Source organism: Rhinatrema bivittatum, chromosome 3, assembly GCF_901001135.1.
Source record: "Rhinatrema bivittatum chromosome 3, aRhiBiv1.1, whole genome shotgun sequence".
In the NCBI taxonomy this organism is placed as follows: Eukaryota; Metazoa; Chordata; class Amphibia; order Gymnophiona; family Rhinatrematidae; genus Rhinatrema; species Rhinatrema bivittatum.
The window spans coordinates 239,165,533-239,191,997 of NC_042617.1; the positions used below are offsets into that span (position 1 = coordinate 239,165,533).

The 26,465-nt window shown below is 43.3% G+C and overlaps 1 protein-coding gene across 6 annotated transcripts in view; it reads left to right on the plus strand.

Moving 5' to 3' along the window:
- Positions 1-6,189: 6,189 nt before the first annotated feature.
- SLC8A1 (solute carrier family 8 member A1) overlaps positions 6,190-26,465 on the plus strand; it is a 1,139,344-nt gene continuing 1,119,068 nt past the window's right edge. For 4 of the 6 annotated variants that reach the window (XM_029594340.1, XM_029594344.1, XM_029594341.1 and 1 more), the window contains exon 1: positions 6,249-6,315. In XM_029594340.1, the coding sequence (XP_029450200.1) occupies positions 6,264-6,315 (52 nt within the window). In that variant the 5' untranslated portion in view covers positions 6,249-6,263. Of the gene's footprint in view, positions 6,316-26,465 lie in introns of all 6 variants that reach the window. The other 2 variants (XM_029594343.1, XM_029594342.1) reach the window with 2 other exon arrangements.

The window sequence follows — 26,465 nt, forward strand, 5'->3', positions numbered from 1 at the left end:
TATTTGCCCAGTTCCCTCCCAGTCCTTAATTAGAGCGAACTGGAAGGGAACTGGGCAAAGGGCCGATCGCATCGCCGTGCGTACTTTCCAAAATTCCCCCCACGTAAGCGAGTTGCAACCTACCCGTACATGCACGCGTGGGATTCATATTTTATAACATGTGGCGAGCCGACATGCGCATGTTATAAAATAGCTGCATCCATGTGCATGCACCAGGAATCACACGTACATGGACACATATGCACGGGTTTTAAAATTGAGCCCTTAGGCTGTAATGCTTCCCCCATTGATTTTAATGGCAAACAATCAAACAAATCAAGCTAAAAAACAATTTTTTTTGTTTTAAAACTAAAAAACAAATTGGAGTCTCTACAAAATGAATTTTGAAACAAAAAACAATTTTTCCTCCTGCACATCCCTAGTAGCAGCACTATTCAATAGTACAGCCTACTATCTCAAAGTTAGCTGGCTAAATTAATCTGGCTAACCTATGGATAGCTCTTTGGTCCGACTACACTTAGCTGACTAAAGGCCAAATTCATTAAGGCTTTTCTCCCATTTTGTAGCTATGGGGAAAACCCTTACTGAATTAGTTACTATGTTATCCAGCTAAGTGAATATTTGAATGAGCCAGATAAATTAGCCAGCTAAGGGTTATTTCAACTCCTTCCAGTTATGCCCCTAGAATGCCCCTAACTTAATATCCCTAACTTCTAGCTGGCTGGATAAGTACCCAAATTTACATTTAGCTGGATAACTTTTGAGTTATCTGGCTAAATGCTTTCGAAATTGGACCTCATTGCAACCAAAGTTGCCACTACATTTTGGCCGTGGTAAATATGGGGCACAAAGTACAGATTACAATTATTTGTTAGTATAATGTGATGGGGCAAACGTCTGCCTGAGGCTGGCTGGCACAATTTTGAAAAAGGCATGGCCAGACCCTGATGCTTAGAGTGCACTCCAGCAAATACAGAGAGCTTTCTGTAAGCGCTTTGATGGTTCCAAGGTACGAACTAGAATTGGGGGAGGACCCAAGAATCCGTTTTTACTACATAAGGAGGCAGGGATAAGCCTGCAATGTTTAAACTATTTTTGTACTTTGAACAACTTTGACTGAGAAGACAGTGGGGCGGGGTGGGGGAAGCACTAGGGCTGAATACCCCATTAAAAGATGGCAACCCCAGAGTGTGGAGTCACTATCTCATGGTGCTACTTTATGGTTGCTTGGTTGTGGTATTTTTCCCAGCGGTATCTCATTTCAGCAACATCTGCAAGCAATGGAAGTAAGAACCTTAGGGAAGTAGAGAAACAATGGCGGAAACGCCTATTGTCCGAATCCCTAGAGAAATATAATTCTCTCCTAACAAAATACCGCACTCTAACCAATAAAGCAAAAGATTACTATGCTAAACAGATTAACAGGGTAATATTTAAGAACATAAGAAATTGCCATGCTGGGTCAGACCAAGGGTCCATCAAGCCCAGCATCCTGTTTCCAACAGTGGCCAAACCAGGCCACAAGAACCTGGCAAGTACCCAAACACTAAGAAGATCCCAAGCTAATGATGCAATTAATAGCAGTGGCTATTCCCTAAGTAAACTTGATTAATAGCCGTTAATGGACTTCTCCTACAAGAACTTATCCAAACCTTTTTTGAACCCAGCTACACTAACTGCACTAACCACCTCTGGCAACAAATTCTAGAGCTTTATTGTGTGTTGTGAAAAATAATTTTCTCTGATTAGTCTTAAATGTGCTACTTGTAAACTTCATGGAATGCCCCCTAGTCCTTCTATTATTCGAAAGTGTAAATAACTGATTCACATCTACTAGTTCAAGACCTTTTAATTCTAAACTGCTCTTTGATGTTGTGAAACATTTAATTAAAGATACGTCCTCCACCATCTCAAGAAGCTATAACTTCACAAAGACTGCTTGTAATGAATATGCCACATCCTTTTTAGATTTTGCATAGGCCTGGTGATGCTCACAAGCCCCGGAACGCGTGTATCTCCCAGGGCTTGAAAAAAGGGGCAGGGCATGGGCAGGAAGGGGCGGGGCAGGGGCATGGCCAGAGGTCTCCATAGGACCTCTAGGCTGGGGAATTGTGTGCCAGCACTTGGCCGTCGTGCGCAACTTACGCCTGCCCAGAGGCAGGCACAACTTCTTTAACAAAGGTGAGGAGGTTTTTTTAGGTAGGGCTGGGGGGTGGGATAGGTAGGGGAAGGGAGGGGAAGGTGGGAGGGGGCAGAAGGAAAGTTCCCTCCGAGGCCGCGGCCTCGGAGGGAACGGGGAAAGCCTTTGGGGCTCCCCTAGGGCTCGGCGCACACAAGGTGCGCCGAGATGCACGCACAAATTTACGCCTGCGCCTAACTCTTAAAATCCTGCTCAATATGTTCTCCCCCAAAAGCACGTGATGACTCACAGACTGGTTAAGTAGTCCATGTTTGACAGAGTAACTAATCTTGTGTATTATTTGAATTTTATGCAATTGTTTTGCTATGCTGTTTATTTATACATTGAAAACCACTGTGACTGACTCAGAACAATGGTACACAAACGTTACAAATAAATTAATAAATAAAATCCTGAAACCTGTCAAATCATTCCTAAATTAAACCTGCTACCCACCCACGTGATCCAATACCAGCCAGTTCCCTGAAACAAGAATATCACTCTGACAATCACAACCTTAATTAATCTTTTTCTCTCAGAAGGAATAGTACCAAATGGGTTAAAAGAAGCTGTGATAAAACCAATTCTTAAAAATAAAACTGGAAGAATTGATGATTGGGACAACTATAGACCAAATCTAAAATACTCAAAAAAGCAGTATTTTCCCAACTTGTAAATCATTTGGATGAGCAAGATATTCTTTTCCAAATTAATTCGGATTTAGGAAACATCATTCAACTGAGACGTTACTACTCTTTAACAGACACTGATTTACAAGGGTTTGATGCTGATGAATCCTATCTTCTTGTTCTAATTGACTTAATAGCCACCTTTGATACTGTGTACCATACCATCTTGTGCCAGCAATTGAACAACTTTGGAATAGAAGGCGGCGCAAGTTATAAAATCAGGGGTCGCGCAGGCAAGGGGGTGCACAATTGTGCACCTTGCGCGTGCCGAGCCACACTGCCTTCCCCCATTCCCTCCCAGGCCGCTCAGAATCCTCTGGATTTACGCGTGTAGGGCTTTTAAAATCCAGCCCAATATGTGCCTACTCTCGTTTTGAAAATAATTTCAGAAAAACTACCCAAAACATATTGACATCTGTTAATTTGTGTGGGTAGTGGGTGTTTTTTACTTTTGAGAAGAAAAATATGAGCATATTTTCGAAAATGTTAAAGTAAGCAAATAATGCAAACCCCTCCCCAATTCCACCTCCAGGAACACCTTTTGTCACTGCAGGTAAAAGTACATGCACAGATCTCCTATCTGCATATTTCTACCCACATATATTTTGGGAAAATTTAGAAAAAATAACTTCTGCAAATAAAGCATTTTACTCAAGGAAATGGCTTTGAAAATTGTCCTCTGTCTATTCTCTTCTGTGTATCCTGGTTTTGCATTAATGGGGCATCATAAGGCTTGGGGATAACTGCTAGGAACGGCAGTTACTATCCTTAAGAGAAACATGGGGGTATCCTGCATGGCACAGCAGATACTATGAAAATCACCAACATGCATCCGTATCATAAACATTCAATGACGCTCATATGATCATATCAATTCTTACTTAATTTAGAACTCATGACCATCATAATAGGCTTCATCGTGGTAGCTGTCGCTTTAGGACTCTGCCTTATCGTGACGATTGTGACCTATGATTAAATATAAGGCAGAGTCCTAAAGCGACAGCTACCACGATGAAGCCTATTATGATGGTCATGAGTTCTAAATTAAGTAAGAATTGATATGATCATATGAGCATCATTGAATGTTTATGATACGGATGCATGTTGGTGTTTTTCACAGTGAGTAGTTAGTACCAACTATCCAACATAGAAAAATGTTTTCACCTTCTGTATTTCACATTCAGTTGGCAGCAGATACTATGCCATAGGGATGTGAATCATTTTTGAACGATTAAAATTATCGTCCGATAATTTTAAAATCATTCTAAACCGTTAGAGTACACGATACAATACAAATGCCCACGATTTATCGTCAGGAGCATTTATATTGTATCGTTAAATAGGGCATGAGAATTATTTGGGGGAGGGCGGGAAAACCGGCACACCAAAACAACCCCTAAACCCACCCCGACCTTTTAAAAGAAATTCCTTACCCTCCCGAACCTCCCCAAAATGTTAAGTTACCTGGTGGTGCAGTGGGGGGGGGGGGGGGGGGTCCCGGTGCGATCTCCCGCTCTTGGGCCATCGGCGCCATTTTGGCTACCACTGATAAAAAGGCGCCGATGGCCCGAAAAAAAAACCCACCCCGACCCTTTTCAAATTACCCCTTTGCTTCTCCCACCCTCCCGACCCCCCCAAAAACCTTTTACATGTACCTGGTGGTCTAGCGGGGGGTCCGGAAGCCATCCCTTCAATCGTGCCGGTGCCGGTGCTGGAGGTTTCAAAATGGCGCCGATCGCCTTTGCCCTTACCTTGTCACAGGGAGCGACCGTCGCTCCCTGTGACAAGTCCGTACGGAAAATGGCGCCGGCAGGAGATCGACTGCAGGAGGTCGTTCAGCGAGGTCCGGAACCCTCGCGAGATTTCCGGACCTCGCTGAACGACCTCCTGCAGTCGATCTCCTGCCGGCGCCATTTTCCGTACGGAAAACGATTCACGGCAGGAAATCGCTCCTTGACCCCCGCTGGACCCCCAGGAACTTTTGGCCAGCTTGGGGGGGCCTCCTGACCCCCACAAGACTTGCCAAAAGTCCAGCGGGGGTCCGGAACGACCACTTGCGTCGAATCGTTTTCGTCTATGGCCGCCGCCATTTTGCGGCGGCCATTTTGAAAAATGGCGCCGGCTGAAGACCTCACGATCTAGTGTGCCGGTTTTCGTGCTCTCCCCCTTCCCCCGATTTAGCCACGGACCGCCGCTACGGAGGACTCCCAGGTAATTTAATGCATTTGGGGGGGGGGGGGTTCGGGAGGGTGGGGGATTTAATTTAAAGGGTCGGGGGTGGGTTTTAGGGGGTTTTAGTGTGCCGCTGGACCACCAGGTAATTTAAGGCATTTGGGGGGGGGGGGGTTCGGGAGGGGGATTTAATTTAAAGGGTCGGGGGTGGGTTTTAGGGGGTTTTAGTGTGCCGGCTCACGATTTTAACGATTATGACGATACTTTACACACACAAACGGCAACAATACGATTCCCTCCCCCTCCCAGCCGAAATCGATCGTTAAGACGATCGAGGACACGATTCACATCTCTAGTGCTCTCTCTACTTTTGCTCCTTCCCTAAGTGCATTTGCATTCTTTTCATTCCAGGGCTGGTGGCAGCATGCTGGTCCCACTAATGTCAGCACATTGCTGATGCTGGTAAATGGGCCACCAAAATATTGATTGTGCTAGCACCATGCTAGCCAGATCAAGTCATGATTTAGCTAGGAAAAGTTTGTGTTCTGGATAAAGGGGTCCTGATTTCTGTTTACCCATCTTAGCATATGATATCTATAACATCTTGTAGCAATATAATGATCATTCTGAAAACACTAAAGTTTCTGGGAAAGGATATTCCTGGAGATAAGATTTAAAAAATTATATACTCTAATATTCTTATCTATAGTATTTCAGCATTTACTGTATTTCAACTATATCTGGGTAATATTTTGTACAACTATGACCAACACTGAAGCTTTGCTTAAAAAAAAAGACAGACTTTGCAAATTCACAATAGTATAAGGTCAAATTTGTCATAGTCATTTTGCTTATATTTTTTTCCAAGATTTTTTTGTTGTGTTTTTGTTTGAGTGGGAGGGTTTGCAGACACTGAGAAAGGTGACATCAGAAAGTAAATTTGAAAAATGGAGTTGTGGCAGGCAAAAAAAAAGGTACCAGGCAGAACGGGTTGTCTCTCTCTTTTTTTTTTTTTATCATTCATGTGTTGGATGAAGCTGAAAGCTGCCAGATAGCTTCTTTTCGACAGCTTGGAGTTACTGTTGGGAACAGATCCATGTATGGAAGCAAAAGCAGAAAAGCACAGATAAGCTGAGATCTAGCTATGCAAACCATGTTTAGAGACACTTAAAGGACAAGCATTGCAGGTTCTTTCTTCCTGGTAAATTTAGAGAAGCTATCACATGCGGTCCTCTTTTTATTTAACCCAACAGAGCTGCTGGGACTTTGACAGAGGTAAGAAAAGATGAATTTAAGAACTTTATTGAAAACAAAAACATGGATGCTATGCCTTTGACTTTAAATGCATGAAAAGGAAGACACGCTGGATGTCCAAGGGTAAACTGTATAGTTTTATATAGCAGACAAAATGTCTGTCAGGTTTATTAGACAAGTGGTATTCAATGTAACAGCTTTACAGCTAGGAAAACAGAGGAAATTCAACATCAAGGAAAGGAAATGAATCAGCTATTCATTTTGAATGGAATCAACTCACTCAGTGCTTCAATCAAAGTACTATTGCTTCCTTTTACCCTTCTCATTCATGTTTGAGGGTTTGCTTATGTTTACAGCCAATTTCTTTAGAGAACTGAATCTAGCATTATGGGCTGAACTAAATGAATATAGGAGGAACCTGGAAAAGGTGGTGCTTCCTTGCCTGTTTACATCAGTTTCTCAATCTGTCTCTGATGATCTGTGGTTGTGTCCAACTAGGTGGTTTCATATTTGCTTTTACAAACTTTAGAATGGTGAAAGTAACTGTTACTGTGCTCCTGTTATTAGCTTTGTGGAATTTTTGGTGTCAAAATGTATTGTATTGTAATATATTCATAAACATTATTGTTGCTGGGCATTTTTGTAACTTAAATTTTTTTCCAGGGCAATCTAGCCAGCATTGTTATACTGTTTCATTAGCATAAGTTAAATACCTTAAAGGGGAATTAATTTTATGATAATTGATATCTATACTACATCTTAATACATATTTATCCTTTTCAGATGCTGACAATTTTTATTTTGTTGTATTTAATTGAATTCCTTTCTTAAAAAGGTTTCACCGTAGGGCTTCTATAATACTCAGAAAGCTATTTTTCCAATGTTAAGAAGTTTGTGTGTTTGCGGAAGGGGGGGGGGGAGGTTTCTTGCTTCAGGGAATACATTGCAAATTATAGCTATAGTATAAATATTATTATAATAAATGAATCAAACTATATTATATTACATGCATAGTACAGAATAAGATAACACACCATTATATTTCATAATTCTGTAGAGAAACTGTATAGGTGGGTTCAGATGCATATTAATATATAATCTGTAAATGTATTGTGCAAGTAGAGGCCCATGTGCTGTCTTACTGTGTGATCTTTATTTCATTTAAGAGACATATAATTAGGGTACAACTTTGAATAAGTTATATATTATTAATCCTGAATATCATAAAATCATATTTCCTAAATCATTTTTAATGGTGTTTCATAAGATAGTATTCTCAATTTAATTTTTTTAGCATTTTTTTATATTTAGCATGATTTATATTCTATAGCCTCCAATTAATGATCAGCATGGAACACAACTTACAGTTCATAATTTACCCATAACACAATCAACACTTAAAATATATGTATAAAAAGCATCACTAAAAAAATTACGCTTTGTCTGCACACTAAAGAGCTTGACATCCCTAATAAACCTGAAAGCCTTAGGTAAACTATTCCATAGAATTGGTGCTGAGTATCAAAAAGGTCTTGCTTGAGTGGCCTGTATTCTGTAGTCTTGCACTGAAGGAACTTCCAAGAGATTAGTTCTTGCGACCTCAGCACTTGACCATCTGCATTCCTTGAGGACACTGGCCAGTCTGGTTTTCAGGATATCCACAACGAATATTCATTTGCATGCAATTTCTCTATTATCTGCAAATATATATCATGCATATTCGTTGTGGATATCCTGAAAACCAGACAGGTCAGTGGGTCCTAGAACTGAGAACTGTTGTTATAAGATATTTGCAGCACAGAGCAAACAGATGATAGATTACAGAATGATGCAGTGTCAGTACTGGAAATTTAAAATAAGCACTGTATTCATTACATTGACCTTATAGCTAAACAAAACACCATTCTACCTGTTTAAAGGAAGTATCTCCTAGATCAGTGGTTTCCAAATCTGTCCTATTAACCCAACAACCATTCGTGTTTTCAGGATATCCACAATGAATATATATGAGATTCTGTATATGTGGATGAGATGGACCTCCAAACTGGGCCCCATGTCACTATAAATGTCCTTGAGAGACAGTCTGGGTTGGGGAGTCTCTTGACCTTATTTCTGGAAGTTTTCAAATGATTGATAATGTTTTTGAATGTCTGATTGAAACACTTGACTTCAGAAGAAAGGTTTGATACAGTTACCCCTGAATGGCCATCAGTGGCAGAATATATGGAAGAAGAACATGGTATATGTTAACTAAAGGGAAGTTTATGAATGGAATTTCTATTGGTTATTCTATTGTATATCTCAGGAGTGGCCAACTATTGTCTTCAAGAGCCACAAACTGGCCTGCTTTTCAGGATATCCACAATGAATATGCATAAGGTAGATTTACATGCACTGTCTCTATTGTACATAATATCATGCATATTCATTGTGGATATGTTGATAACCTGGCCTGTTTGTGGCTCTTGAGGACCAGAGTTGACCACTCCTGGTATATGTCTTTTAAGAGATTTGGGGAAGAGGGTGCCTACCCTTTTCCCCAAATCTAGAACAGGGGAAGGCAGCTCCAGTCCTGGAGTGCCACAACCAGATCTGTTTCTCAAGACATACATAATGAATATGCATGAGATATATTTGCATACAATGGAGGCAGTGTATGCATACAAACATACCTTATATATATTCATTATGTATAGGCTGAAAACCAAACATCCGAGCAGATGCTCTCTCTCATTCTTTCCAGGCAGAGGACATCCCAGAACTCCCCAACACATCATTGACCTGGCCCAGATCCTCCTTGCCACCACTATGTCCATCCCTCCAGGGAAGATGGTCATTCCTCGCAAACTCCAAAAATTCCCACGTCGCAGATCACTCTGGGTATGCCCAAACTCTCGCACTGTTCAAATAATATTACTGGTGGCAGCAGATGAAACATGATGTTTGGGCCCAAGTGGACCCTTGTCCCACCAGAACGCATCAGAAAGCTCTGTCGAGACAACCCTGGGGGGTGTTACAGCTGTTGCCATCCCCCAGGGAACCCTGGACCCATTTGTAAACAAATTTCATTGTGGACTTACCACTCTCAAAGGGCACCATGGCAATTTGGATTGTGGTTGATCGCTTCTCAAAGATGGTTCATGATATCCCACTTCCAAGACGTCCATTCAGCACTAGAAATGGCATGATTGTTCATGCTCCATGTCTTCCAGTTGCACAGGCTTCCCCATCATATTGTATCTGACTGAGGTACACAGTTCATGACCAAGTACTGGCAATCCTTGTGTAAGAAGTTTGGTATTATTCTAGATTTCACCATGGCATATCATCCTCAGGGGAATGGCCAGTCCGAGCGTGCAAACAGCACCCTCAAGATCTTTTACCAGGCCTATGCCAATGAATGCCAGGACAACTGGGCCTCCCTACTGCCCTGGGCAGAATTCTCTCACAACTCACATGTCTGAGTGCCATTTGCTCCTTGCCTTTCAAAATACTCTATGGGAAGCAACTCTTGCCTCCTCTGCCTCTCCCTGTAGCAGTACCATCTCCTGCGGCCGAACTCTCCGCACAGGAACTCCAAAATCTATCCATTATAATGACTACAAATGTTTAGTGGTCAATATTACTATGAATACCTCAGACTGTTTCTATTACAACCGCCCCCCCCCCCCCCCCCCCCCCATCTTCTGAAACTCACCCTAATTCAGTATCCTACATTGGTACATATATAGTGTCAGACTGACACTATCCAGAGATTCTCTCTCTCTCTCTCGTTCTCTCTTTTCCTTCCTCTTGCTCTTCTCTTCACTCTCTCTCACTCTCAATATTTTCACCAAAATTCAAGACTATCGCAAGCACAATACACTGAAAAATAGGTGTAGTTATTTCCAGCACAAAATCCTGCATTGCTATATCGCACTGGATGCTAATGGCCCTCATTTCCATTAATTCCTCCCACTGGAATACTCAGTGTAGACTTTACATACACATGTGCATAAAGGCAATATCGTGAAATGATAAATGATCCTGACAGGTTGCAGACAAGGGACAGATAGCCACAATACAATATCACATTAGCATATGTTGGTAGAAACTCATGGGCCTCTTCAGGGATCCCATGCTTTTCTGTGACCACTGTACTGTCTAAATGCTGGGAACATGGGAACATCTGTGAAGTGTCCCAGCACTACTTTTTAGTCTCCTGAGGACCAATCCAGATCTTCATGGGTGGGGCCATACAATAGGCTATCTTTAATGTGGCATTGGCTTTGTCTGAGCTATTCTGTGGCTCATTGAGCCTCAGTGAGCAAATCCCTGACCCTGAACTGGGTAGACCCTATTTCAAAACAAGAGAATATGCTTCCCCCCCCCCCTAATAGTTTGTTGCCTATTTGCTTCCTTTGACTAAAGCTCTTCATGCAGCATGAAATGTGGGTCCACCTTGACTTTGAAGTGTGGCAGAGACCCAATTAGAGCTTCACCTATACCAGTGCTTTTTCCCCTTAGGTTGATCCCTTGGGTGCTAGTGCCTGCAGTTCTTAGGCAGAGGCCTCTGCTGATGAGCTGGATGTCTGAAGAGATGGTCGTATCACACACTAGGATCCAGGTCAGGCTGGTTTCAGGCGAAGTCAGAGGCAGGCAGTGGTTGAGGTAGGCAGTGTTCAGACATGGTCGTAAGTCAGACAGTGGTCAGTGGAAGGCAGATTTCAAGCAGAGTCAAGTGTCAAGCAGGCCAAAGTCAGAGCCAGAGATCCATCCGAGGGAAGGCGGGACGGTTGGACTGGCAGGGAGGTGAAGAACAGCACAGGCGAGCAGGTGATGACACAGACACTGAAAAACAGAAGACTTACCACAAGACAAAGATGAAGACCAGGGACTGAAGAGACAAAGCCCTGGAACACAGGAATGAAGACTAGGAACACAGGAACGAAGATCAGAAATATGCTGTGGCAACGCGCTAGTTACAATGGTGAACCTATTGCCGAAGCCCTTATTGCAGGGAAGAAAGGTCATCCTGTGGGGCCACAGAACGTTTCCCACCATGGTCCCTTTAAATTTAGTCAGAGGGAGAGCGAGCCTCACCATGGAGTGTCATCTTCATCTCAGCCACGTCAAATGGCAGTGTGCAGCTGTGTCAAAAGGCAACTTCCCTCACTAGACCGGGATAGATGTAAGAGCGGCAGTTCGTGGGGCTAACCCATGGACAGCCATTCCTAGCAGTACCCCCCTCTTAAGCTCCCCTCCAGAGATCTTGAGTTTTCAAAGATAACAGCCATAAAGAAATCTTCGGATCTCTATGGGTTTCTTGGCTGGTGAAGTAGCTTCTACAACCAAACAATTGGTTTTTCTCCCCTAGTTCATGCAATTCTGGGGACAGAAACAGAGCCACAAGTGAAGGGATAGGCTCTTCTGGTTGCCTTGCCAGAGGACAGGTCACCTCCCAGGAGTGAAGACATCTACCTCCTCCTCAGAATCTAGACTGAGAGAACTAGATGGAAGTGTATCATTCCTCATGTCTTCCTGTCAATGTTGGGCATACAGAATTTGGCTCTCTTCTCAGCAACAAGGGACTGTAAGAATGTTTTCCCTTTTCCAAACTTTTATGTTTGTATCTTTCTTGTTCCAACTGCTCTTGTAATTGTCCAAGGACTATTTTAAGTGTATGTTCCTGGAGACATTGTAGAGAGGTTTGCATTCCTCTGGACTGAGTAGGGAGTTGGAAGGGTTGGAAGGGTGGTGTCCATGACTATTTGGTGGAACGAGTCTTCAGGAGTTATACAAAATCCAGTACATCCAGGTCCCCAGCGGATAAGTTCAAACATAGACCAGTCAAACTGTGTCTGGTGTTTCTCCAGCCAGAGTAAACCTAAGATATCTGTATTCATGGCTCTGGATAGCACATGAAAACTGATGAGCTCAGCATGTGAGGACCCAATGTGCAACTTTAGGGGCACTGTGAGCCAGGTCACCCATCCAGGAAGGGGATCTCCAAAGGCAGACAAGATTTCCAGGGGCAGATATATGGGCACAGTAGGGATTTGGAATAGCTTGATCAAGTCTTGTTGTATGGAATTTCCCCCAGAGCCAGAATCCATCAATGCTCGGGTGGCAAGAATGACCCGAGACTGTTCAATGGTGACTGGTAAATTGAATTGGGATGATGATGACTTAAGTCCAAGGGTCACACGTTCCACTGACTTGTGGCATTGTTCACTCCTTATTCTATCAGGACAGTGAGCTAGGATATGATCTCATGCTGACAATATAAACATAGGCCTAATTGTCTGGATCAGGTCTTCTCAGGAGAGAGGCGGCACTGGCCTAATTGCATAGGTTCTTCCTGTTTAAGGGACACTGGAGTAGATATGTCAGGTGAGGGTATGGTTGGAAAGATGGCATCTGAGAAGTATCCTTGCATTTCAAGCGGTTCTCTTGAGCTTTTTCTTGAAGGCGCCTATTGTCCAGGTAAGGTTAATGAGTGTCTCCAGTGAGGTGGGCATCTCTTGGGCGGCAAGCTCATCCTTGATTTGTGGTGACCAGCTTTCTAAAAAGATCACTAGCAAACTGTCTCCCCTCCAATTCAGTTCTGTGGCCAGGGTTCAGAACTCAATGGCTCACTCCACCAGTGTCCTGTAGCCCTAGTGGAGATAGAGTAAATCAGAGCCTATGGTAGTCATCCTACCAGGCTCCTCAAAGATTATATTGAATTGATTTACAAAGTGCTGTAGATTATGTATCATAGGATCAGAATGCTCTCAGAGGGGCGAATCCCATGGTAGAGCAGCTCTATCCAGAGGTGACAGAACATAGGTAGTTTTGGTCAGATTGGAAATAGGGGTGCCTGTAGTACAAAGTGTATATGGCATTGATTCAAAAAGACCCAACATTTCTGGGGGTCCCCAGCATACCGGGGCAGAGAAGGTATTGGAGACCTGGCCGGTTGGTTTCTGGGGCCAACACTGATACTGCTATTAGAGGAGGCGAGGTGATGGGTACAGACAGGATGTCCATTCATGCATTGAGATAATACATGTCTGCAACAACAAATTCCATGGCTGATATAGTGACTGTAATTTCTGAGACAAGCCGGGAATGGCATGTAGCATAGACAAGTCTGCTGGGTCTATGGTCTCGGCAATCTGTTGTGGGTGTGGACCCCTGGACCAAGGTGGGATTTGCCCTGTAGGTCCCCACAATTGACTGGTGGAGCTGGCTATGGCAGAGGCCCAACTGCAGCTTCACCTATACCAGCCCTCATTCCTCTTAGATGAGTCATCAGGTGCTGGTGCTGGCAGGCAGGGGCCTCTGCTGATGAGCTGGATGTCCGCAGAGATGGTTGGGTCACAGGCCAAGGTCTGAGGCAGGCTGGTTTCAGGCAAAGTCAGAGGTGGGCAGAGATTGAGTCGGGCAGTGGTTGGACATGGCTGTGAGTCAGGTACTGGTTGGTGGCAGGCAGAATTCAAGCAAAGTCGAGTGACAAGCAAGCTGAAGTCAGAATCAGAGATATGTCCAAGAGAAGGCAGGACAGATGGACAGGCAAGAAGGCAAGGAACAGCATAAGCGGACAGGTGATGACACAGAAAACACTGAAGACAAAGACCAGGAACTGAAGAAGAAAGACCAGGAACTAATGAGGTTATCCAGTGGGGCCACAGAAATATTTCTGCCTTGGTCCCTTTTAATTTAGTCAAGGGGCACGTGCGTGCACCTAGGGAGGATGCACCTCACTGCAGAGCATCGGTGGCATCTCAGTCACATCAGATGAAGTATGCAGCTGTGTTGAAAGGCAACTTCTCTCATTGGACCGAGGTAGAGGGGAGAGCGGCAGTCCGTGGGGCTAGCCTGCAGACCACCAATTGTAACACAAGCTCAGCAGTCTGCAGTGGTACATGATCTCCAAATTTCAAGGTCTTCTGAGTAGAGCTGCCTTCTGCTATTCTAGGTTGAACTCCTGCTTCAACTTAGATGCAGGACTTCTTTCTTTTATTATTGCTGCCAACCTTGCCAACATTTTCTTTCCTTCCTCTGCCTTTCACTGATATGATGGAATTTGTCAGTGAGGGTTTAGATAGGAAAATTAATTTTTATTCATTAGTGGTAATATAACTGACCGTATACCCACTGACTGTACCATGCTAGTGTGTGTGTGTGTGTGTGTGTGTGTGTGTGTGTGTGTAGAACTATGACACACACATAGACATAATGTGGTGTCATCTGTGCAGCAGTGCTGAGATTGCTGATAGTCTCTAAAGAACATTGGCAGCCTGGTATGCTTCAGTCTCTGTGCAGTACTGTGCACTGCTCACCACTCTGGACCAGGCAGACAGAGACAAAATCTGTAGCACAACTGCAAGTCTTCCCACTCTCTCCCACCCATACCCAGCTCCTCCACCTTGCCCAAGGGAGAGAAAAAATAGCAGGAAAGTGCTACTGCCTGACTTAATTTGCTGACTAGCAGTGTTATTGAGATCAATGCAGCACAGACTAAAATGGGCAGCAGCCAAAACATTTTTTTGAAAATTTAAAAAATGTGAGAGTTCAATATCGCATCCTTTTCAGACAAGTTCTAAAGAATACAGGTTCAACATCACTGGATCAACGATAGACAGGATTAGAAAAATGATTCACTATGATATGTTGCCTCTGTGATCACCTTGCCAATATGTCCAGCCCAGGTTCTGACAAAGTGATGAAGTCACACATAACTTACAGAAAAGGGCTGGTACTATAGTTATTTACACCTGTTTCCCATAAATTTCTATCGGCCATAGAAAAGAATGGGAAATGAAAGGAATGGGACAAATACGATTTGTTTCATTCAAAGGACTCCATGCATTTTGGGGACCCACAAAAGAAACAAATTGGGTCCCATTTGTTTCATAATGCACATTTGTTTTAAATAAATGCTTATCCCTAAAAGCTTGTATAGTTTTCAAATCAAGATGTTTAAAGATTTTTTTCTCTGCTTATTATTTTATTCTTAGCTTGAATTGACTGGTGGGTAAATATCTATTGAACAAAACAGCAAATAATTGATAATTCTAATAGGACGTGAAAAAGAACAGTGCATAAATTGAAAGGGAATTGCACAGTCAGGACGAATGTTAATCTATGGTCCTATGAGAAAAAAACCAGAACTCATGTTCTACAAACTGCCAGCCTATACTCTGAGACATTACCCCATAATTAAACTTTCTGATCTTACACATTGCCATGTTACAGCTCTTGCAATATAGCCCCATAATTAGCTTTCCTAACCCTACATATTGTAGAAAGCATTCCCTGTGACTTACCTCCAACAGTGAGGCCTCCTTTTTGTGCTGAGTTGGAGTAGGGGAGGTGTTCTCTTCCATAGAAGCATGCAGTAAGTTGAACATTACTGTGAGATATTCTCTCTTCATGCTTGGTTTGTCTACTAGTCTACCAGAATATATAAAACAGATAACGTGTTCATATTTTTAATGGAAGCAAAAGAAAAGTTAACTAGGGATCTGTTTGCTAGCTAAATGCATGTAGTTTACATTTTTCAGGCAAACATTAGTACTGATGTACTAAACAATGAAAACGTTTATAAATGGTGCTCTGTATGCTCAAATCCCAAATAATGTACTTTTTTGCAATAATGCACACTATTTCACAAGGCCAGGCTTGAGTGTTGTGTACCCATTAGTGATGAAGGTGAATGATTCTCCCTTCTCCATAATCATTAGGGATGTGAATCGTTTTTGAACGATTAAAATTATCATCAGATAATTTTAAAATCGTCCAAAATCGTTAGAGTGCACGATACAATACAAATGCCCACGATTTATCGTCAGGGGCATTTGTATTGTATCGTTAAATAGGGCACACCAAAAAAGCCCCTAAACCCACCCTGACCCTTTAAATCGACCCGACCCATCGCTATTTTTTTTTTTTTACGGAGGCCCGCGCCGCAAAAAAAAACAAAAAACCCATCTGACCCTTTAAATCGACCCCCCCCCCTCCCGACCCGACCCATCGCTAATTACTTTTTTACGGAGGCCCGTGCCGCAAAAAAACCCAAAAAAACCCATCCGACCCTTTAAATCGACCCCCCCTCCCGACCCCCCAAAACCTTTTAAAGTTACCTGGTGGTCCAGGGGGTCCTCGGGGGGCCTCAAGGAGAGAGCCAGGGGGCCTCGGGGAAAGATTTCCCAGGCATCAGCTGTTCTAAAAAAAAAAAAAATGGCGCCAATGCCCCTTTGCCCTTACAATGTGACAGGGTATCCGTGCCATTGGCCGGCCCCTGTCACATGGTAGGAGCACTGGATGGCCGGCGCCATCTTTACTCATCAGCCCATATTATACTATGGGCTGATGGCCGGCGCCATGTTTAAAGATGGCGCCGGCCATCTTTACTCATCAGCCCATATTATACTATGGGCTGATGAGTAAAGATGGCCGGCGCCATCTTTAAAAATGGCGCCGGCCATCCAGTGCTCCTACCATGTGACAGGGGCCGGCCAATGGCACGGATACCCTGTCACATGGTAAGGGCAAAGGGGCATCAGCGCCATTTCTTTTTTTTTTTTTTTTTAGAACAGGTGATGCCTGGGAAATCTTTCCCCGAGGCCCCCCTGGATCTCTCCTCTCCCCAAGGCCCCCCTGGATCTCTCCCCAAGGTCTCCCGAGGCCCCCCTGGACCACCAGGTAACTTTAAAAGGTTTTGGGGGGGTCGGGAGGGGGGAATCGATTTAAAGGGTCGGATGGGGGTTTGTTTTTTTTTGCGGCGTGGGCCTCCGTAACATAAAAATAGCGATGGGTTGGGTCGGGTCGGGAGGGGGGGGGTGGATTTAAATGGTCGGATGGGTTTTTTTGGTTTTTGTGCGGTGCGGGCCTCCGTAAAAAAATAATTAGCGATGGGTCGGATCAGGAGGGGGGGGGGGCGTTGATTTAAGGGGTCGGATGGTTTTTTTGTTTTTTTTGCGGCGCGGGCCTCCGTAAAAAAATAATTAGCTATGGGTCAGGTCGGGAGGTCGATTTAAAGGGTCGGATGTGGTTTTGTTTTTTTTTTTTTGCGGTGCGGGCATCCTAAAAAAATGTGAATTGGAATCGGAAACGATTCCAATTCACATATCTTAACGATCAGATTCGAGCCCCCCCGCAGCCGAATCTGATTGTTAAGATGATCTGGCACACGATTCACATCTCTAATAATCATCCCTGCCCAAATCCTCCCCTCTCAGAGTATCTCCCGCCCCCTTACCTCATCTCCAAGTCATGATGCCAGATCTATAGTAGCAGCAGCAACTGGAGATTAAAATATTCAGCATGAGGCCTCCTGCTGACAGGCCCCATAGTGCCCTGCCTCCGGCACAGATTTCCAAGGTAACAGGAAGCCTGTGCAGGAGGAGGGGACAGGATGCTTGAAGTGTGAGAGCTGCCATGAGCTGATTTTTTAAATCCCCAATTGCTGTTGGTACTTCTGCTATGAAGCCAGTACCAATAGAGAAGATAAGCGGTGCCATGGCAGCAGACCCAAATGAAGTCAAAGCGGCAGTGATGAGGCTCTGGCACTTATATAAATTTGGTGCTGGAGGCTGTTGCCTACATTGCCTTTCTCTAAATCTTGGCACGTTATTTTGCTTTTTAGCACATTTTACACTATTTCCAAACTTTCCTCAATCACAAAAAGTAATATTTCGCACATAGCTTTCTGCATGCACAGTTTTATTTACATTAATAGTTTATGACTGCTGCAATACAAAGCAGCTCATTAACTATGTATTTATTTATAAACATGATATTCCACCTTCACTAAACTGGTGTCAAGGTAGATTATAATCACATTTATGGTTAAATTCCTGCTACATTTGCATTTCAGTTTACAATAAAGATAAGGAAACATGAAAGGGAGGCATATTAAGGAGGAGCATAAAAACATGATTAGTCAAGTGATATAGAATGATTCTCTGTTGTCTTTATCACAGTTATTTTTTTGAATGGAATATAGGGACAGGCCAAGCTTAACTCTTTTCTTGAATGTAAGGTAAGATATCTTAAGGTGTAGAGATCGTGATATCTTGTTCCATAGATTCGGGGTATAGCCATTGCATGCATAAAGTCTGGTGCAAGTTCAGCTAGCAGAAGACAGAGGGGGAGAGGAAAGGAGGGCCATTTGGGAGGAATGAAGTCCTCTTGTTGGAGCGTAGAAGAGCAAAAGCTGGGAAATATATTCAGGGGCTATGTTGTTTCTACATCTGAAGACAAAGCAAAGAGTTTTTAATTGTAATTACCTCTGAGAATATGCCCTCTTTAGAAAAAATCTTTTATATTGTTTCAAAAAAGCAAGAAAACTGTGATGTGTTAAATCAGACCCATCCTTTAGTAAATCTTACAGATTTTATTGAAGAATCAATGGAAAATCAAATTGAGTCAAGAGGTACCTTATGTGTGAAGTTTCAAAAGATAGAAGATAGGGATAATGTGTTAAAATTATTCCTAAGAAACCGGGAAAAGTTATATCTTAACGGGAAAATTTGGATGTACCCAGACATTACAAAAAATACACAGATAAGGAGAAAAAACTTTCTTCAGATGGGTCCAGATGTTAAGCAACTGGGAGCCCAGAAGACAGTTTATTTTTCCTGTAAATGTATCGTTAAACATCTAAATGAGCGATACGTATTTCTAGAACCATTGGAACTTAAAAAATTTATAGACTCAAGAGTTAAAAAATGAACTTTCACCAGGTTGGTCATCGGTTTATATATTTGTAATAGCATTTAAATGCACCTATTCCTTTAGTAAATTTTGCTTAATTTATGCTCCAGATTATTGAATTAGGGCCTTCTTTTCCTTATAACTGGCAATGTATAAAGAATGTTCCTTTAAATTTGTTTTTCTTGCGTACTGATCAATTTGATCAATTATATAAATAAATTGCCTTGTAATTGACATGTTTATTTGCTGTCAAAAACCTTTTTAAACTGCAAAAAAAAAAAAAAAGAGTTTTTAATTGTATCCTGTTTTTACCTGGAAGCCAGTGCAATTGCCTTAACATTGGCTTTATGTAGTAAACTACATGTGAAATTCATTTTTCATGTTCTTTTTCACAAAAAAATAACACCTCAGTGATATGTAGTTAAATATTATGCAAACTTTTTCACAGCGAATGTTTGCATGCTATTTCTCTACAGCACATGAAAAAGCCGATACAATGCACAGCTTAGCACATAAGGTTCATTAATTATAGCTGCATATGTGAGGCAATTTTCAGAATTGTGCAGGCAAAGCCCCTGGGTATTTATATCTGTGGAATTTGCATTAGTTTGCAGTGGGAAAGAACACACATACTTTCTTTTTCAAATTTAATCACAGAAAAAGTACCGGCAGAAATGTGTACATTCTTTTCTTGTGGATATTGTTGTTCAGCAAAAATATTGCAAATAGTTTTAAAATGCAAAACCGTGTGTTATTGCCTCCCACAGCCTAACCCCAGCCCGGGATGCCTTCACAAGAGTGCAGGTTGTAGAACATACTTTTATACGCATAAGGATGGACAATTTTCAAATAGCCCTTTTATCTGGGAAGTAGCCATTTACACAGCTGAATGGCTTTGGAAAAATGTTCTTACAATGAGCTAGCTAAACCTACTAAAGAAGTAGTTAAGCATCTATACATCCTATTTTCATAAAAATGACTGTATATAGAAAAACCTATTCTGAAAATAGTGCCATGTACTGTATGTTTAAAAATACCTGCACAGTGTGGAAATTAGATGTGGGCAAATAGTAAAGTGCTTTATTATTTATTATGCCAAATGAATAAACCTCTATAACCTTCCTTATTTTCCTATTTATTTATTCAAAATAGTTTTAAAATCATAAGAAAACATAAGAAGTGCCATACTGGGTCAGACCAAGTTCCATTAAGCCTTGGACTGACCCAGCATTCTATCTCTACCAGTGGCCAGTCCAGGTCACAAGTACCTGTCAGACCCCAATAATTGATCTATTTCTTTTATCTCACTCCCAAGGATATGTGCTGGCTTTCCGAAGTCTACCTAGCTAACAACTGTTTATGGACTTTTCCTTCAGAAATTTATACAACCCTCTTTTGAACCCCATTAGGTTAGTTGCCTTGACCACTTCCTCTAACATCAGGTTCCATAGTTTGATTGTGCTGAGTGAAAAAAATGCTTCCTATGATTTGTTTTAAATCTGCCGGTTGCTAGTTTCATGGAGTGTCCCCTAGCCCTAGTGTTGTTTGAAAGGGTAAATAACCATTCTATCTTAACCTGTGCCGCCCCACTCATGATTTTATAAATGTTAATCAAATTTACTTTCACTTGTCTCTTTTTCAAGCTAAAGAGCCCTAATCTATTTAGCCTTTCTCCATAAAGGAGCTACCCTATCCCCTTTATCATTTTTGTCACCCTTCTCTGTACCTTTTTTCTGTCCGCTATATCTTTTTCAGATGAGGCAACCAAAACTACACAGAATACTCAAGGTGCAGTCACACCATGAATCTATAAAAGGGCATTATGTTATTCTCAATTTTATTCTCTATTCCTTCTAAATAATTATTTTTTTGACCGCCGCCACACACTGAACTGAAGAGTACCTAGCTCAAGGAAAAATATTCCAGAGAGGTCAGATTAAGAATTTATAGTAAAGTGCTTCCTGTGGAAATTATTTGGTTCTCATAAAAATTGAAAATTAAGTGGAGTGACTCAAAGGTAATGCTGTGCACTGTCATGTGGGAGACCTGGGTTTAATTCCTAAGCCATAAGAGCCAACTTTTGAAAATGATTGGGGGAATGAATTCAAAACAAATTACAGCACCCTCAGCAAAAAAGAAAAAAAACAAAATACAGAGGATCATGAATATAACTGACCAACTTGTATGTAAATGTCCAGAGAGAAACGGGTAATGAAAGCATGGGGAAGACCCATATGTGATTCCATGAGCGGTCTTGTTAATAACAAGAAAACAAAATAGAAGCAGTTCTCAAAACAAAAACAGCAATGTAATTCACAGTTCAACAGTATTGGCCTTCCCTAGGCTTCCTTCTCTTCCCTGGGGCCTCCCTCTTGCTTCCTATGCCAGATAGTTATTCTCCTTCCCTAGGGAACTACCCCAAGACCAAGATTCCCTGCAACTTTAGAGTTTAAGATGGACCGGGTCAGAACTCTGGAGCCTGTCCTTGAAAGTGTTCTGGAGTTTTCTCCTGTATATCCCTTCACAACAAGTAGCCAAAATAAAAGCTAGGTAAGTATTCAAAGTCTTACTGGTTTTTCTTCTCCCCAACCCCAGCTCATCTCCACTAGTTTCCATACATCCTGTCCCACATCCCAATCACAAAACAGCCTCTCTACTCCCTCCCTCACCTGTTACTATCACCCTTTCTCAACTCTGTCTTTTCTCTTACATTCTAATCTTTTCTTCCTCCTGTCCCCATCTTTTCCTCTTTCCCCCTCCCCTTCTTACTCGTTCTGCACTTTTTTAATTCTCTCCCTCCTACATTGACATACTTTAATACTTTTCTGCCTGCTCCACTCCCAGCATCCACTTAGCCTGCTCTGCTCTCTTCTTTCCCATCCCAGTTTCTCTTCTCATTCCTCCACACCACAGCAAGTTCCTCCTCACCCTTCCTTAGTCAACTCCTCTGCTCTGTATGCATAGTTCATGCATCTCTTCACTGCTTCCCAGGACTCACCCCAACTTTATTGGCAGGCTTGGCTCACCTCTCAGTTTGTGATACCCCCTCACAAATTCCAGGCCGGAGCCAGTCCCATTTCTGCAGAGTCCACATAAGACACTCCAAATCCTACATGCCCTAAGCCCTGGCAGCTCAGCGGTCAGCATCTCCCCAGCTCTACGGCTACAGCTGCATGTGGTATTTCCCTCCCTCAGCCTGGAAACTCCAGAGATAAGTTCTGACTCCTGCAGGATATAACAGGGTAGTGCACTTTTTTATTTTTGTAAACAAGGGAAATGGTGTTTCCCTCTATATACCCTCAATTCAAGCCGTAACCACAGACTCTATAAAAACTGGAGCTGCCAAGGGGGATAGGTGTTTGGGAAAGAGATATTCAAATAATAAGACTGCATGCCACCATGATCTCCTCCCCCTTCCACTTAAATATTTTGGGGCAGATTTTAAAAGCCCTACGCACGCCTAACCCATTTTGCATAGGCCCAGTGACACGCGCAAAGCCCCGGGGCTCGAAAAAAGGGGTGGGGCGGGGCGGTCCTGGGTGGGGGTGGGAGCACGGCCAGAGGCCTCCGTAGGGCCGCTAGGCCGGGGGATCGCGCGTTGGCACTCGGCTGGCACGCGCAACCTATGCCTGCCCGGAGGCAGGCGCAACTTCTAAAACAAAGGTTAGGGGGGTTTAGTTAGGGCTGGGGGGCGAGTTAGGGAGGGGAAGGGAGGGGAAGGTGGGGGGGTGGGAGGGAGGGAATGAGGAAAGCCATCGGGGCTCCCCTAGGGCTCGGCGCGTGCAAGGAGCACTAGTGCGCACCCCCTTGCATGCGCCGACCCTGGATTTTATAACATGCGCGCGGCTGCGTGCGCATGTTATAAAATTGGGCTTACATTTGTGCGGCCCGATCGCAGTTTTGTTTATCGGCTGCGCCCGAGCCAATAAACAAAAAAACCCACCGACCCTTTAAAACTGTTCCCTTACCTTTCCCCACCCTCCCGAACCCCCCAAAAACGTTTTACAAGTACCTGGTGGTCCAGTGGAAGTCCCGGGAGCGATCTCCCGCTCTCGGGGCCGTCGGCTGCCACTAATAAAAATGGCGCCGATGGCCCTTTGTCCTTACTATGTGACAGGGTATCCATGCCATTGGCCAGGCCCTGTCACATGGTCGGAGTAATGGACGGCCGGCGCCATCTTTAAAAATGGCGCGGGCCATCCAGCATATGGAACTAAAGACCAGCTGATGTTGAATAAAACCAATTATGACCAGCCATATAAATAGCCAAAACCTCAGTACAGCATGGATTGACAATAAGAAGGCAATTGATAGCATCTCAGTCTCTTGAATAATAAATTGCCTTGAAATATGCAAACTGAGCACTGTACTGAGTACATCAAGTTCACCATGAAAATGTAGAGCACTACACTCCATCTGAATTATGAGGATAGACAATATGTAATCTCTAACATTAAGATCCAGTGAGGAATGTTTCGGGGAGATTCCCTATCTCTGGCATTAAATCCACTGAGTAGTATTCTGATTTACTCCTTGGGTTATAGAGTTAGCCCTAATCCTAGAGCGACCAATCCCTTATCAATGATATCTCACTTACTATTGTAGATGACTTGAATCTCCTCAGCCCCTGTGATGCTCATTTAGCAGAACTACTCCAAGTAGTGAAGAGTTTCTCAGATGATATCAGGATGACATTTGGCCTGGACAAATGTACTAAGGAGACTTTCCTTAAAGGAAAATTAAGCAAACTGAAAACGTCTCTCTGATTGAAGATTGCACTATAAGGAACAGGAACAGGAAGTTATATATAAATATGTAGGAGAAGAGGAAGGTGGAAAAATGTGTCATAAAATACTAAGAAAAAAGATCAGTAAAAAATATTATAGGAGCATGAAGCTGATATTGAAAAGTGCCTTAAGGGTGCGAAATAAGATACAAGCTATTAATCAGATTGCAATTCTGAACTATCAGGAATAGTAGATTAGCCCTATAAATATCTTGCAAAATTGGATGTAAAAACTAGAAAGCTTCTCCACGCCCATCAGGTAATCTATAAGAAGCAGTGTATGCCAAAATTGTTCATCCAGAGCTGAAGGCAATGTGGGTTTTATTGAAATTGATTAAACATATAGAGATACCATTGTAGGCCTTCAGGCATACTTAATGGCATCAATGGACCCAAATGCTGAAATAGTGCTGAAGTACAAAAGTGAGCAAGCAAGCATCATCAAGCTTAGTCAATCATTTTGACGAATAGAGGGAATGACTGAAAATCCACCAGCACATGAAAAGAAACAAGCTCCAGAATTAGCAAAACAAGAGAAAAAAAACATTTTAGAGAATAAGAACAAATAAAGAGGGCCATTTATCAAAGTGCTATATGGCATTTTCGCATGCGAAAAACGACATAATGCATGGTGCGATGCAAATTAGGAAAAGAGGAGGAGTTTGGGGTCAAGTGGGCTGGCTTCATAATTTGCAAAGCCATATTGCATGGCTTTAACTACACCTTTTTCATTAGTATTTTATGCTGCTGGAGAGCCCCCAAGAGAAAGAGGGAGAGAGAGAGAGAATAGTTATAAGGCCCTCTTACTAGGTAGGTATTTATACCTCTATATGAGGCCCACCTAGTTATTCGAGGTGAGGTTTAGGTAGGAGTGTAGGGGTTAGGGGCCACTTTGACATTCAAAGTGAGACATACGAACAGAACAGTGTTCTCTTGTGAAGATTTGCTGACCTTCGGAGTGAGAAACTCAACCAAAGATGAGATTTATGCAGTGCTCTCTCAACCTAGCTTGATGTTACCCAGGTAGAGAGTCCATCAAGCTAGGCTGAGAGAACACTCTGCATGTCAAAGTGGCCCCTAACCCCTGGATGCAGGGCCGGTGGAAGCACTAGGTGAACTAGGCCTGGGCCTAGGGCGCCGAGCATTAGGGAGCGCCGAGCAGTGGTATACAGAGGGGAGGTCAGGGGGAGACAATGCAGCCGCCGGTGGACCTCATCCCACTGGCGGCTGAGCAGTGAACTACCACTGTTCTGTGCTATGTGCCAGACACACACAGCAGGAAGATCAGCAGGGCCGTAGTAGAGCTCATGTCACTACAGCCTGAAGAAAAAGGTTGCATCCAAACCTGCAGGTGCTCCCCCTCCTTCCTGCCCGCACGGCCCCGGAAGAAAACGTTGCTGGAGCCGCACAGGCAGGAAGGAGGAGAAGCAGAGTTTATAGTCATCCGCGAATCTCAAGTCGCAGCAGGATCAGAAGAGGAGGAGGCCCGGTAACAGGGCTGCCGCCGCGGATCCCACATTGCGGGCGACCTGAGAAGATCAGGGCCACTGCAGAGCCCATCCTGTGGCGACCCATGAAGAGGAGGCCCAGAGGCAAGAGAGAGAGGCTGAGGGCCTGTAGAGAGTGTGTGTGTGTGTGTGTGTGTGTGTGTATGTGTATGTGTATGTGTGTGTGTGTGTGTGTGTGTGTGTGTGCATGTATGAGATGAGTTGAGAGATTGTGTGTGTGAGAGAGTGAGTTGAAAGACTTTGCGTGGGAGTGAGGACCTGAATGTTTGCAGAGACAGCATGTGAAAGCCTGTGTGTGTGAGAGAGACAGCATGTGACAGTGAGAGCCTGTGCTTGAGCAAGACAGCATGTGGGAGTGAGAGAGAGCCTGTGTGTGTGAGAGTCAGCATGTGCCAGTGAGAGACTGTATGTATGAATGATTGAATGAGAGAGAGCATGTGACAGTGAGAGCAGCATGTTCAAGAGAGAGACTGTGTGTATGAATGATTGTATAAGAGAGAGCATGTAAGAGTGTGTGTGTGTGTGTGTGTGTGTGTGTGAGAGAGAGAGCAAAAACATGTGAGAATGAGAACTTGACTGTGTGTTTGAGGGAAGAAGACAGATGGAGAGAAAAGAAATAGAAAAAAGGACAATATAAAAGGAATTGGCAAAAAAATAAGAAAGGGAAGGTGGAACAAAAAAGCCTGTGACCATCTAATTAGAAAACTAAGATCAGACAGCAAAAGTAAAAAAAAATAAATTACTTTTTACTGACTGGCACATATAATCTTTGGGAAACTGCAAGAGTAGCACTTTCTCTATGCGGATCTCACAATGTACGAGATCAGCATGGAGGAAGTCGAAACCCACAGGGCCTGCACAGAGGAGGCAGCAGAATGGGCTTCAGTGCCAGTAGCAGCAATCAACGCCTCCCCAATAGCCATGCAGCAGCAGTGACAGTGGCAGCAGAGGAATGAGAGAAGCTCTGAGGTTGCTGGCAAAAGAAAGAGAGGGGGTTTGCCTTTAGTGTGTGCATGTGTATGAATGGGAGTCTGCCTGAGGGTGTGTGTGTATGAGAATGAATGGATGTCTTCCTGGGGTTTGTATGTGTGAGAATAGGTGCCTGCCTGTGTGTGGTGTATGTGTGTGTGAGAATGAATTGGTGACTGCCCGGGGGTCTGTGTGTGTGAGAATGAATGTGTGTATGCCTGGGG